We start from the raw sequence: 13,294 nt of genomic DNA, 5'->3' as shown, positions 1-13,294 counted from the left end.
AACGAGCTTTTTAAAATTGTTGATGTAATAGATACGGTTCCTTGGACTTATAAGATATATGATTTGGAAGGGAAGAGATTTTAGGTTCATTTTATTCACAGGAATTACAAAAGACAAAGATAAATTGAAATTTTTTGACTCCGCCCCTTTTTGGCTCCACCCACACAAGCCCCCGCCCACACAAGCCCCGCCCACACAAACCCCACACAAACCCCACCACACACCCCCACAAGCTCCAATAAATTGAAATTTTTGACTCCGCCCCTTTTTGACTCCGCCCACACACGCCCCTCCCACCGAAGCCCCGCCCACACAAACCCCACACAAACCCCACACAAGCTCCACACAACCTCCACACAAAAACTCCACACAAGCTCCACACACACAAACCCCACACAAGCTCCACCCATATTCATCATATTCACATAATTAGTGATTAGTTAATTAGTTCCCCACACACACAACGTGTTTATTTAATTAAAAAATTATCCACCCATCCACACAAGCTCCACTCATCCACCCATCCCCCCATCTCTCCACCCATCCATTTATCCACATAAGCCTCATCCACATTCACCCCTCCCACACAAGCTCCACCCACATAAACCCCTGCCCATATAAACCCTGCCCACATAAACCCCTCCCACATAAGCCCTGCCTACACAAGCTCCACACAAAAACTCCACACACATAAACCCCTCCCACACAAGCTCCACCCACATAAACCCCCGCCCACACAAGCCCCACCCACACAAGCCCCACCCACACACACACACCCCGCCCACACAAGCCCCTCCCACACACACCCCACCCACACAAGCCCCGCCCACACAAGCCCCACCCCCTCATCCCCCCTGTGCGCCCCCACCTTTGACCCACCACCTCCCTCATCCCACCCCCACCCTTCCCCACACACACACATGGGGAGGGGAGGGATGGGATGAGGGGTGATGGGTCATTGGGGGAGCGCACCTACCCCCCCCCAACCCCTCCCCCCAACCCCCCCCCCCCCCGCCCCTTTACATCTCTTTTATTCTTTTCTTGTAATTCAGAATCAAGTAATTGTAAACAAAACAAATATAATTTATTAATATTGAAAATATTAAATATTCATTTGCGAGAATGTACAATCTTTCCCAGCAATCTTCTTCAGATGCCTTGTGATTTCGAAACTCAGACACCATATTCTGTTTTGAAACAAAAAGTGGATAATAATTAGGTTCTATAAAGATAATTACATGGTAATATGAATAAGCCTCGTTGACCACTGAATTAACACACCAGGAGCCTGTCATCCTTTCAAGGTCAATAAAATGAATTCCAGTGTACTGACAAAACCACGTCCAAACTAATGATGCAACCAACATAAGGCGACATTCTAAAGAGAGAGTGATATTAATAATAATTCAGAAATATTTACCTCCAGAAAATCATGTGTTGTACGAGTGATATTAATAATAATTCAGAAATATTTACCTCCAGAAAATCATGTGTTGTACGAGTGATATTAATAATAATTCAGAAATATTTACCTCCAGAAAATCATGTGTTGTACAAGATTGCTTCAACAGCTGATGTTGTGCGATAGTGCTGAAAAAAAAAAAAAAAATAAGTCAAGGGTATAGATGAAGAGACAGACAGGGAAAGCAACACACACACACACACACACGCACACACACACACATACACACACACATAGACACACACACGTGCCTCACCATTGGTTTAATTCATTCGAGATCAGAGACCAGTCATTATAAATCATTGGCCTCTTCAATAAGAGCAGAGAGAGGTAGGTAGAAAGACAGACAGAGAGAGAGGCACACACACGTGTCTCACCATTGGTTTAATTCCTTCGAGATGAGAGGACGTGATAAGACTTCATGCCACTCATTGAAAATGTCTTTCAATTCTCTTCTAAAATCATTGATCTCTTCAATAAGAGTATTAATTTCATGAACCACGTCGTGATATGTGAACTCAATTTCTTCCAATGCCCTGTCAGGGAAAAAATATATATATATATCAGAATTATCATGATTTAATTAATAATCATTTGCTTCATCGTTCAAAGAGAAAAGCATACACAAACTTACCAACTCTGTAGTGGGCTGTTGGCTTCATCGGAAGAAATATCGTCCATGCCTCAGTTGTAAAAATGAAATCCCGTCTGGCAGAAACTTTGTCTGGCGAACCGCTTATAAAGCAACGATGAGGAAATTGCTTAATCATTGGGTGTGGGCACAGGAAATGACAAGCTTCTCTTAATGATCTCATCTGGCCACCGCCCGAGTTGCAAATCGTTTTTGGACATAAACCACGCCATAAAAGTTTTGATTCAAATGTTTTCAGTTCGTGTTCTGAGATAAAATATAAACACGAGACCTTGTCTCTCAGAATAGTTCCTATTTTTTCACAGCATGACAGTCCAAAACCACTTCCTCATTCACACAGCACGGCCGTGTCAAAAAAACACTTCCTCATTTTCACGGCATGAACTGAAAACATTTGAAACAAAACTTTTTTTCTGGCATGGTTTATGTACAAAAATGATTTGCAACTCGGGCGGTGGCCAGATGAGATCATTAAGACAAGTTTATCATTTCGTAATGGCACAAAAGGGGTATCTTAAAAAATATAAAGATTCAAATGTTTTGTTTTTCAATATTTTAGATGGGGATTATTGTGCAAAGAAAATTAAACTATTGAAGGAATTTGAGAATGAACAAATGTTTATAGGTTCAATGAGTGAGCTAAACAATATGCATTGGTTATTTGATAAAGAGTGCCCCGAGGCTTAGACGTTTCAGATATTTCTTTAGAATCACCTTTAACAAATCTTTATCTTGTTGTATGGGCTATTTGAATAGAGAGCCCCTAGGTTAAAAGGGGAAATAAAAAAATGACCGTTTTTACAGCCATTTTTCCCTGCTGTGCAGGGGTTTGGCTTTTTCTTGAGGCAATGTTTTATGGCCGGATGCCCTTCCTGACACCAACCCTGGTCGCCTCTTACGACACACAGGGATATGGTACACCTATTCTAACCGGGGCATACACCGGGACCAGTACACTGGCACTCATTTCGCCGACCTCGGAAGGATGGCAGGCTGAGTCAACCCCCTGGTGTTAATTCAGCAGCCAACGGGATTTGAACTCAGGACCCTGGGATCCCAAGCCGCCACCCTAACAACTAAGCCAACACCAGGCTCCAGGTTAAAAGGGGAGACAAATAAATATACCTTGGGCTAAAAAGGGGATTTATTTTTCAGGGGAAAAAAAAAGAAAAATTTCATGGCTGAAAATCCCCCATTCATTTACATGGGGAAAAGTGAGCCAGAACCAGTATTCTTTCCCTACTCACAACCACAACATCAACCACCAACCACAACGCCGCTTCACCACAACCGCCACGACCTTCCCGTCACACCTCGCTTGGGCATTATTGTCATTATTGTCATTATTGTCAAGTTGGGCATTAAGGACCTCAATCCATTATTGGGAAAGCAGGAGCAGAAAGTCGAGGGGAGAGTGATCTCATCTGAATCTCAATTGATGACCAGAAATCAGAGCATTGGAGAAAAGGAAGGATTTAATGTCAGAAGGGATGATGGATTACATAACATTGCTGATGATTGGGAGAAGGTTGATTGGTCTGTAGTTACAAGAACCTGATTTTGCACCTTTTATGCAGGTCAGTCATGTTTGCTGATTTCCAAGCAGAAGGCAGATGACCTTGAGCAAATGAGAAACGGTGAGCCAGAGCAGCAGAGCAGATTTTTAGGACACGTGGGCTGATGCCATCTGGATCGTTTGCAGAATCAGAGTCGAGTTTTGACAGCAAGCTCACCACCTTGTCTGAAGAAAAGGACACATAGTCCAGGGACAGTTGGGTGCGACCGGGTAAGGTGGCTACAGAAAGCGATGGGTTTGGGACACAAGATTTAGAGGCAAACACGGAGTTTAGGCATTCAGCCATTTCATGTGCAGTTTCAGCTGTGTGGCCATTTGAGGTAAGGGAAGGGATGGAGCGTGAACATACACCAGAAACAGACTTGACTCGATGTCATCAGGATTTGGAGGAGGGAGATAGGTTTGAGAGTTTACACTTGAGTTTAGAAAGAAGTTGTTTTGTGGCTCTCCTCAGGGTGGACACACACTTTTTTCTGAGCTTTGTGGAAAGAACTGAGATTGCCTTCAGTTGGATTTGCATTCCATGAGGCAAAGGCACGTTGTTTCAGGACAACTGCCTCGTCACAAGCTTCAGTGTACCATTGGCGGGAGAAAGGGTAAGACAACTGAAAACGAGATGGGATAAATCTGTGCATGAGGGAGAGCAATATTCTTTGAAATATTTCCCAGGATGAGTTGATGTTGGAGGAAATAGAGATGTGAGACCAGTCTTGAAGTTTGATGGATGCTTGAAGACTTTGCCAGTTGGCCTGAGTGAGATTCCAGACTCAACGGCGCTGAAGTGGTTCTCTAATAACAGCCAGAGAGAGGTTTACTTTGAGAAGCATGTGGTCAGATGAACCGATTGGAGCAGAGAAAGAACAGTAGACGTTTTCTTGGAAATTGGTCAAATTCAGATCCAGAAGAGATGGACTACCATTGGTTGAGATCCTGGTTGGGAAGTTGTTAGATTATGTCAGTTACAATGAGTCGCAGATGTCTTTTGCTGAAGAGCCATTGAAGGTGAGGTAGATACCGACACCCAGCCAACTGGCATTATGACAATTTAAGTCACTACATAGAGGAAGAGAGGGTTGGGAAGAGGAAGAGATGAAGAGGAAGAGAGGGTTGGGATGAGAGGACAGAAGTTGGAGAAAGCTGTTGAACCAAAAAACAGCAATGGATAACTAAAGAGAGCAATCAGAGATTGCTGATCCTCGCAGGACTTTTGTGTGGCAAATAAATGGAAAGATGTACGAAATGAAAGGTCACTGATTAAAAATGAACAGTCGAAATGGTTTAGTTGTAAATTTTTAAGGCTCAAAGGTCTGAAAAGTTGTAAAGGTCAAATGGTCTGAATGTCTCAAGGCTGAAAGGTATAAAGGCATGAAAAAGTCTAATTGTGTTTAAAGGGTCGAAATGATCTTGAGGGTCTTTAAAGGTCAGGATCTAAATGGTGTAATTTAAGGTCTAAATGGTTAAAATTGTCGAAAGTAATCTAAAGGTTATTAAAGGGTCTGAAAGGTGTGAAGTTCCTGAAGGGTAAAAAGTGGTCTAAGAGGTATTAAGGATCTGAGGGGTTGTGAAGGGTCGAATGAGGTATACAAGGTTTAGGGTTCTTATCGGTCTTACAGGATATAAAGGGTCTTGGGGGTCTAATGGTTCTAAAGGATGTAACGGGGGTCTACATCTTCTTTGGGGTCTTAAGTATCTCAGGGTTCTGATGGGTCTTTGGGTTCTAAACCATCTTGTGGGTATTAAGGGTCTTAAATAGTCTCAGGGCTCTTAAAGCATCTTGAGGAGGTAAAGAGTCTTAAATGTCTTTGGGGTTTTCAGGTTATTTAGGGCCTGAGGGCCCTAAAATATCTTGGCAGTCTCAGGGTCTTATGGCTATTAAAGGGTCTTCCAGTTCTCAGGTGTTTTAGGGGTCTTCCGGCTCTCAAAAGGTGAAAGGAAAAAGGTGTCATATGTAATTAATACTCCTACTCACATTCTGTGCAGACAGACAAAAAGACAAACAAATAAACAAGCAGTCATAGACTGGTACTTACGAAATCGTCAACTTGACCTCTGACCTTGTCTAATAAAAGCTGTCTCTTGAGAAGGTAGCGACACAAACCAGAAGTTTCTACGTTGATTCTGTACCAAACCATCAAAAATCGAATGTTTTGGATGTTTCACCTCACTGTGACCTTGACCTTTGACCCATTTTGACCAAAATCTAACCAGCACTAGCCATCCGCCTCCTGAATCACGTGGTGTAATTTGACATTGGTAGCTTCTTCCGTTCTCGAGTTATCTGTACCAAACCATCAAAAATCGAATATTTGACCTCACCGTGACCTTGACCTTTGACCGATTTTGACCAAAATCTAATCAGCACTAGCCATCACCCTCCTGAATCACGTGGTGTAATTTGACATTGGTAGCTTCTTCCGTTCTCGAGTTATCGTGCCTACAAACAAACAAACAAACAAACAAACTAACAAACAGAAACGGAAGGCATCAATATACTTTCGAAATCTTTAGATTTCGGAAGTAACAAACAAACAGAAACGGAAGGCATCAATATACTTACGAAATCTTTAGATTACGTAAGTAACAAGCAGTCATAGACTGGTACTTACGAAATCGTCAACTTGGCCTCTGACCTTGTCTAATAAAAGTTGTCTCTCGAGAAGGTAGCGATGCAAACCAGAAGTTTCTGCGATGATTCTGCACCAATCCATCAAAAATCGAATGTTTGACCTCACTGTGACCTTGACCGTTGACCAAAATCTAATCAGCGCTAGCCATCTCCCTCCTGAATCACGTAGTGCAATTTGACATTGGTAGCTTCTTCCGTTCTCGAGTTATCTGTACCAAACCATCAAAAATCGAATATTTGACTTCACTGTGACCTTGACCTTTGACCGATTTTGACCAAAATCTAATCAGCACTAGCCATCACCCTCCTGAATCACGTGGTGTAATTTCACATTGGTAGCTTCTTCTGTTCTCGAGTTATCGTGCCTACAAACAAACAAACAAACAAACAAACAGAAATGGAAGTCATCAATATACTTACGAAATCTTTAGATTTCGTAAGTAAAAATCACTCATAGTGACACTTGGCAAAACGGAACGGCACTCTGGAGAGTGATACATTTTGTATCACACTGGTGAGGTTGGATCTGAATCAGGACCTTAACCAAAATCTACTCGGCTTGTTCTTGTCACCCAACCAACTCATCCACCAAGTTTTGTCGTAACTCGTCCACAACTTCTTGAGATATCGTGCTATACGTCGTTTTTGGTCCCATGTACCAATGGTGAAGAATCACTTCAAAAATTCTCGTGTCCGGATCCGGATTCGGATTTCACCAAAATCATGTGTTGCTGGCCTTGGCTGGTCATCTGCACACACAAAAAATAATTCAGAATGATTGCTTGAAAAGTGTGGCCAAAAATTAGGTGATAAACAGACAGACAGACAGACAGACACAGACAGACAGACAGACAAATGCCACAAATCAACATACTTGGCGAATTTTTTTTTTCCCATTCCACTGCAGCACAAAAGCCACCTGTCATCCCGCGCATAGCCTTTCATACTGGTTCGGGCCTGGCCCTCAGTTTTTCATCCATACTTCAGCACAATTTCCTGGCTGGGCAGTGTGACTCCATCTGCAGGTCTACTCACCTGCATATACACACACATGGCATCCCTAGGATGCTGAGGCCACCACCGAGCTTACCTGCTCCATTCCAAATTGTGAGAGGAGCTCTCCCGGCATTCCTTCCTTTGTTCTCGCTGGCAATTGGTGCTTCGGGTCCTCTCCCGAAACCCAGTCTCATGAGTTTGGCCTTCTCCTCTGTGTTTATGGCCTCCTTCTGGCTGGTATGCTCCCAGCACCCAGGGTGCTCTTCACAGCTATACTCACCTTTCTCACGAGCCACACTCCCATCCCATCAATTCTCGTTGCACGCAGCAAACCAATATTTTCCACACATTGCACCAAACGCATAATGACATCCATCCCTTGTCAACTTGACTGGATTCAACGAGCTAACATTCAACTCTCCCCGAGTGTGGGTGGGAATGCCTCCCAGTCATTCCTTCGCACCACCATTCATTCCTTTCGTTCCATCCCGGGCCACAGTCCTGCATTCATTCCATTTTCCCCTTTCATCCCTTCTTGCACCACTCTAACTACTTTGCCTCTAACTTGTGCTCACCCCCATCATTGCTGAAACTGTTCACATTCCTTTTAATACTACATCGCTAAACTAGCGACATACTCACGACCAGTTAGGCCAAAGTCACATTTTCTCTACGGCGAGGATATGGCGGCCGTACGCCCTCTGAATTGACAGAAACGTGCGGTGGCCGCAGAGTTTCTGCGGTGGCCTCAGGGTGGCCCTACGCCGTTTGGCTATCTTTTACAGGCCGTAGGGGTCGCCGTGGAATTATAGCGTGGAGTTATAAGTTTTTTTCATTTCTACGTTCACCGTAGCAATTCGACAAGCCGAAACAAAAGAACTGGTAAAAAAAAAAAAGAACCAACTCGTTATGGCCGCACGTTTGGCTTATGGCCCCCCTGCGGTCGCCTTTCGGTCCCCTTGCAGGCACCTATCGTCTGCTTTGAAAATTCTATGGCCGCCGCATGATCGCCCGAAAGTCACTGTGCGACATCAAATCAAAGACCGCATGGCACGTCCACGTTTTCAGTCTCCACAATTTCTAAATACGCCGTGCGGCTCCCCAAAAATTAAAAACATATGTGACTGCTACATTGTGTGACTGTGGAAATACTGCGGCCGCCCTATAATTGCGAGTGGCCGTAGATTTTGTCGACCCCACGGCTGCCGTGGCAAATGTGACTTAGGCCTAAACCGTATCTAATCCACCAAGTCCCGAATTGACTTAATGCTAATCTCCCCTTCTGAGGCTAATGCGAACCTAATGCTAATCTCCCCCCCCCCCCTTCTGAGGTGAATGCTAACCTAATGCTAATCTCCCCTTCTCAGGCTATTGCTCACCTAATGCTAATCCCACCCCCCCCCCCACCCTTCTCAGACTCATACTCCTGTGCTATGTTGTGGAACGCTCGAAACTCAATTGTCCCCTCAAGGTAAAGCACATCAACAGAGAATCTCTAATACGTAGTTACGGAACGAAGGATCATTGATGAAGCAGTCATGCAATGGTCTCCACTAATCAGAGCTTTCAGGAAATCATCTATATATGGAACCCAGGAGGAGTGGGGAGTTTCTCGGGGGCCGAGGAGAGGACCAGAGTGCACAGCGTGCAGGAGGGTACGTGTGAACCTTGTCACAAATAAACTGGACAGGAATGGAGGGGAGTCAGGTCATAATGACCCACATCTGACTTCGGCTAGGCCGGCTCGAGTAATGTGAAGGATTTATCGAGACAAGGGAGAAAACCCAGAGAGCGCTTCTTATCGCCCCGGTCAGAAAAAAGAAATTGCGCAGGCGGACAACAGTAAAGCGAGCAAGGGTCTCGAAAAGCAGTCCAACAACGAGCAGGGCAATTCTGGACAGGTAATGTACCAAGCTATCATTGTCAAACATGACATAATTCCTTTACAAAGACATGTCAACACAAATGGCAAGCACATGAATTAAAAATCTAAGAACAGAGAGGGAGAAGAGGGAGCGAGTATTTGGGGTTACGTTCTCAAGACATACAGCAAAGCAGCAAGTGAATCATGTTTCTATGGAGCCAAATGGTTGTAGGTTCTCATCTCCAGTACAAGATAAGAACTTATTAAAAGAGAGAGACAGATTATTACATTTGATTACAAGTTCTAATATGAGTTGCATCAAGATGAATCAATTAATATTTAATAATTAGGAAAAAAAACACATGCAGTGATTAACTGAGACTACAATTCTTATGAATGCCCACATTCAAGCAGATTGATTGTAAAAACTACGAAAAAGGAAGTGCACTTCTACAGCTACCATGTGGACACAAATTTATTAGTGCCCCATGTGGGTTCCAAATTTCTCCCTCGTTCATTTTGATGCGCTGGGGTCCGGGGTTTCCCCCACGGAGAAACCAGCCACGTTCGCCATGCCCACTGCTCGTGCTGTGAGACCTCCACAAACTCCACATGTATACGGGCCGCCTCGCAACCTTTCACACACCACTAGTGTACACACCCACCTCGTGACCTTTTGCACCCCGAACACACACACTCACACACACTCACACACACACACACACACACACACACACACACACACACACACACACACACACACACACACACACACACACACACACACACACACACACACACACACACACGAGATACCTCCCATGTGGTTTTCACCATGCTCATTCTCACACTGCGTGGCTTCCACACACCGAACATGCACATGAACCATTTCGCAGAGATACCGCAGCCGAATTCGCCATTCCCATTTATTTAGCCGTCTTACCCAGCAGGGAACGTTTACATGCTGGCCCTCCTGGGACAGATGCAGGCTGACCCTGGTGGGTCCCAATGAGTTGTAGATGCAGGTGAGTGAGAGTTGCAGTTGGGAGGGTACACTGTCAAGCGATACTGTGTGAAGCGAGCTCTGAAAATAACTGTTGGGACAAAAGTGCGACTCGATGAGGTGGATGCGCTGGAAGATGCAAGAGTTTATGGTGCGTGTGTGTGTGTGTGTGCGTGTGTGCGTGTGTGCGTGCGTGTGTGCGTGTGTGCGTGCGTGCGTGCGTGCGTGCGTGCGTGCGTGTGTGTGTGTGTGTGTGTGCGTGCGTGCGTGCGTGTGTGCGTGCGTGTGAAAGATGTGTAAGAAGAGAGTTCTGCCATGACTGGTCAGCACCTGTCCCGTTTGGTGCTTTGGGAAGTGTCCTACTTGGCACCTTTGCATTCATTCCACTGGGAGCATCTTGTTTTTCATTTGGTGCTTTGCGCTCTGCTAGGAACACCCATCCTGCTTGGCGCTTTCTCATTCTGTTTGGCGCTCTGGAAGCCTGGTCAACCCAACCAGGTCTCCCTCCCTCAGGACGTGAACTCCCTCAGGATCTTGACTCAAAACTCAGCCCTAAGCGCCATACTGCTTTGCACCGTTCTTGGACTGCTCTCTCCTCCCGAACTGTACTGCACATGAACTCACTACAAACTACTCTGTCAGGGGGTTTTATTGTCCCTGGACTGTCTCCAATCTTGCCTGCTTTTTTGGTATTCAACACTGAATGGCTGTCACGCATTGCAATCCAGCAGCTGAGATTCATCCTCCGGAGCATGGAGGTGTGGTGATTTGGGAACGCTTTGCTCGATCCGTGATGACTGGAAGGATTTATGACAATTGCAATGCTAGAATGGAGATTATTTGGTCAAAACACTGGTGAGGTGAGGTGAGGTGAAGTGTTTTGAGAGTATGGTTTAGAAATGAAGCATGAAAATGGAGGTTCGAGCACGAGTGTCGGAAAATGAGGGTTTGAGGATGGGTGTTTCAGAATTGGTGTTTAAAAACGAGTATTTGGATATGGAGTTGGAAAATGAGGGTTTGGATGCAGAGTTGGGGAATGAATGTTTGGGAATGAGGAACAGAACGATGGAGAAGGTTCTAACTGTAATCACAACACACATCTCTATCCTTGATATGTGGGGATGGGTAACCGAACTAAACAGATTCACTTTGGAAATATCTAAACACCAGGGTTCTTTTATGTGTTGAATGAAACTCCCCAGGGTCTTTCAAAAACCACCACACTATATATGTAGAGAGTGGGATAGACATTGATATTTTGTTCCTGTTTATTGCAAGGAATCTTTCCATATAATGTTACAGTTGGTGATCGGTCACACGTCTGCACAGCACACAGCACATGGATTAATTACAACAAAACATTACAGGCAGCATTTTTCGAATCGTGCCATCAAGCAGTATTGTCGGTTTGGTGGGAGAAGCCTGATGGTTGGGGTTGGTATTCTTGTTTGCTGATTAACTGATCTTTTCATTATTCAAAGGGGTGGCAGAGGTGTTTCAGACGCAGGAATGATACCATTACACCTACAGTCATCCATTTGGCCCAACAGCAACGTCTGTACTTCATTTTTATCGATAACGATACTTGTCCACACCATGTTCATAGTCAACGCTGCACTTCAGGACCACATCACTCACATGGACTGCCTGTCACGATTTCCAGACTTAAATGCAATTGAACATGTCTGGGATGGCTAAGAGAGGCACATTTGCATTCACCAGGTACAGCCACAGTCTCCTGATCAACAACAAGTGGCTCTAATTGAGAATAGTGCAACATCCCAAGACGAGATCCAAATTGTCCGATTTGGTGAATGATAAGACATGTCTGCAGTCGATCAACGTCACACACAATATTGGAGTAATTTTTGTCGTTGGTTGTTATCTCCATTTGTGGGTTTCAGGAGGTGGGAGGAAGTTCTCCCAGAATTCAAAATCTCCACCTCCTATTTATTTGTAAAGGATCATGATTCATGAAAGAAACTGTGAAGTTTCGTTCTCATCGCCTGGTTCCAAGGGCTCTTTTCAAAATCTTCACTGAACCTCTGACAGCCTCCACTTGTAGCTCCTTTGAAGTGATATTCCCAGGAATGATTTTTAAACATTCACTATGGGTTTTCTTTCTCTTCTTCTTCCTCCGACTATCATCTATCTATAATTCCAGCAATGTGTGTATGTGTGTGTATGTGTATGTGTATGTGTATGTGTATGTGTATGTGTGTGTGTGTGTGTGTGTGTGTGTGTGTGTGTGTGTGTGTGTGTGTGTGTGTGTGTGTGTGTGTGTGTGTGTGTGTGTGTGTGGTGTGCTTGTGACCGCTGTTTCTCGACAACCATTGGTCTGCTAATTGAAACTTGCCAGGTATATTGCTGGGGATCTGAGGATGTGCCTTTTCAAGGTTTGATATTAATCGGACAAGTGGTTCCCAAGTTATGGCCATTTATTTACCAACCAATGACAAGACACGTTGTTGCGTGGGCGTGGCCGATGGGGGAAGGGAAGCTCAGTCGCGTTCCCCATTACGGGTTACAACGTACAGGCTTCCGGAGAGTGATGACTTCGTGTATTCTAATAATTTCTCGATTTCTTATGCGCATTTATAGATAAACACAATGCCCCAAGTTATGATCGTTTTCATATTAGATGGTGCATAAATTTTGGTAACATCAGAGTGCTGGTATGCTCCAAACCAGGAAGTAATTTTTTTTTTCTCGACTCTTCTCTTTTTGTTTTACCTTGCGATGACATTGCGAAAAGGCAAAATACGTTGGCGCTAATTGAATATTTGGGCATTAAAACGAAATTGCGAATAATCGTAACTGCGAATAATATGCGAACTTCCAGGCCATGCACATACGGGCACGCGAGAGCAAAGAAACGGCCTGTGTGGTTGTATGTTGCTCGCGGTTTGAATATTCATTTATTTATTTATTTATTAATTTTTTTACGGGCACGTCCTAGTCTATCTGTAATTCCAGCAATCTCTGTGTATCTGTGTGTGTGTGTCCGTGTGTCTGCGACCGCTGTTTCTCGACAACCAGTGGTCCGATCTAATTGAAACTTGCCACGATATTGCTGGGGACCTGTGCATGTGTCTTTTCAAGGTTTGATATTAAT

General features: G+C 44.4%; 1 protein-coding gene and 1 long non-coding RNA gene across 9 annotated transcripts in view; one reads left to right on the top strand and one right to left on the bottom strand.

The window, feature by feature from the left end:
• The window catches only part of LOC147026193 (flavin-containing monooxygenase 5-like), a 148,872-nt gene that overhangs the window by 80,004 nt on the left and 55,574 nt on the right, over positions 1 to 13,294 (top strand). Inside the window, exon 1 of one of the 8 annotated variants that reach the window (XM_085881333.1) lies at positions 10,206 to 10,330. The exons of 4 other annotated variants lie outside the window; for them this stretch is intronic. In XM_085881333.1, coding sequence (XP_085737459.1) covers positions 10,295 to 10,330 — 36 coding nt within the window. In that variant the 5' untranslated portion in view covers positions 10,206 to 10,294. Of the gene's footprint in view, positions 1 to 10,205; positions 10,331 to 10,639; positions 11,045 to 13,294 lie in introns of those variants that run through there. 3 more of the 8 variants (XM_085881328.1, XM_085881332.1, XM_085881334.1) reach the window with 3 other exon arrangements.
• LOC147026194 (uncharacterized) lies at positions 9,863 to 10,643 on the bottom strand. The gene is made up of 2 exons (XR_015058149.1): positions 10,510 to 10,643; positions 9,863 to 10,270 (listed from the first exon to the last, which is right to left on the bottom strand). It is a non-coding gene; the product is annotated as an uncharacterized LOC147026194 (long non-coding RNA).

This window comes from Eptatretus burgeri, chromosome 5 (assembly GCF_056783735.1).
Source record: "Eptatretus burgeri isolate ZD-2024b chromosome 5, Ebu_testis_v1, whole genome shotgun sequence".
Lineage (NCBI taxonomy): Eukaryota > Metazoa > Chordata > Myxini > Myxiniformes > Myxinidae > Eptatretus > Eptatretus burgeri.
The sequence above is the reverse complement of the archived record's forward strand: the minus strand, read 5'-3'. Positions and strand labels throughout refer to the sequence as shown.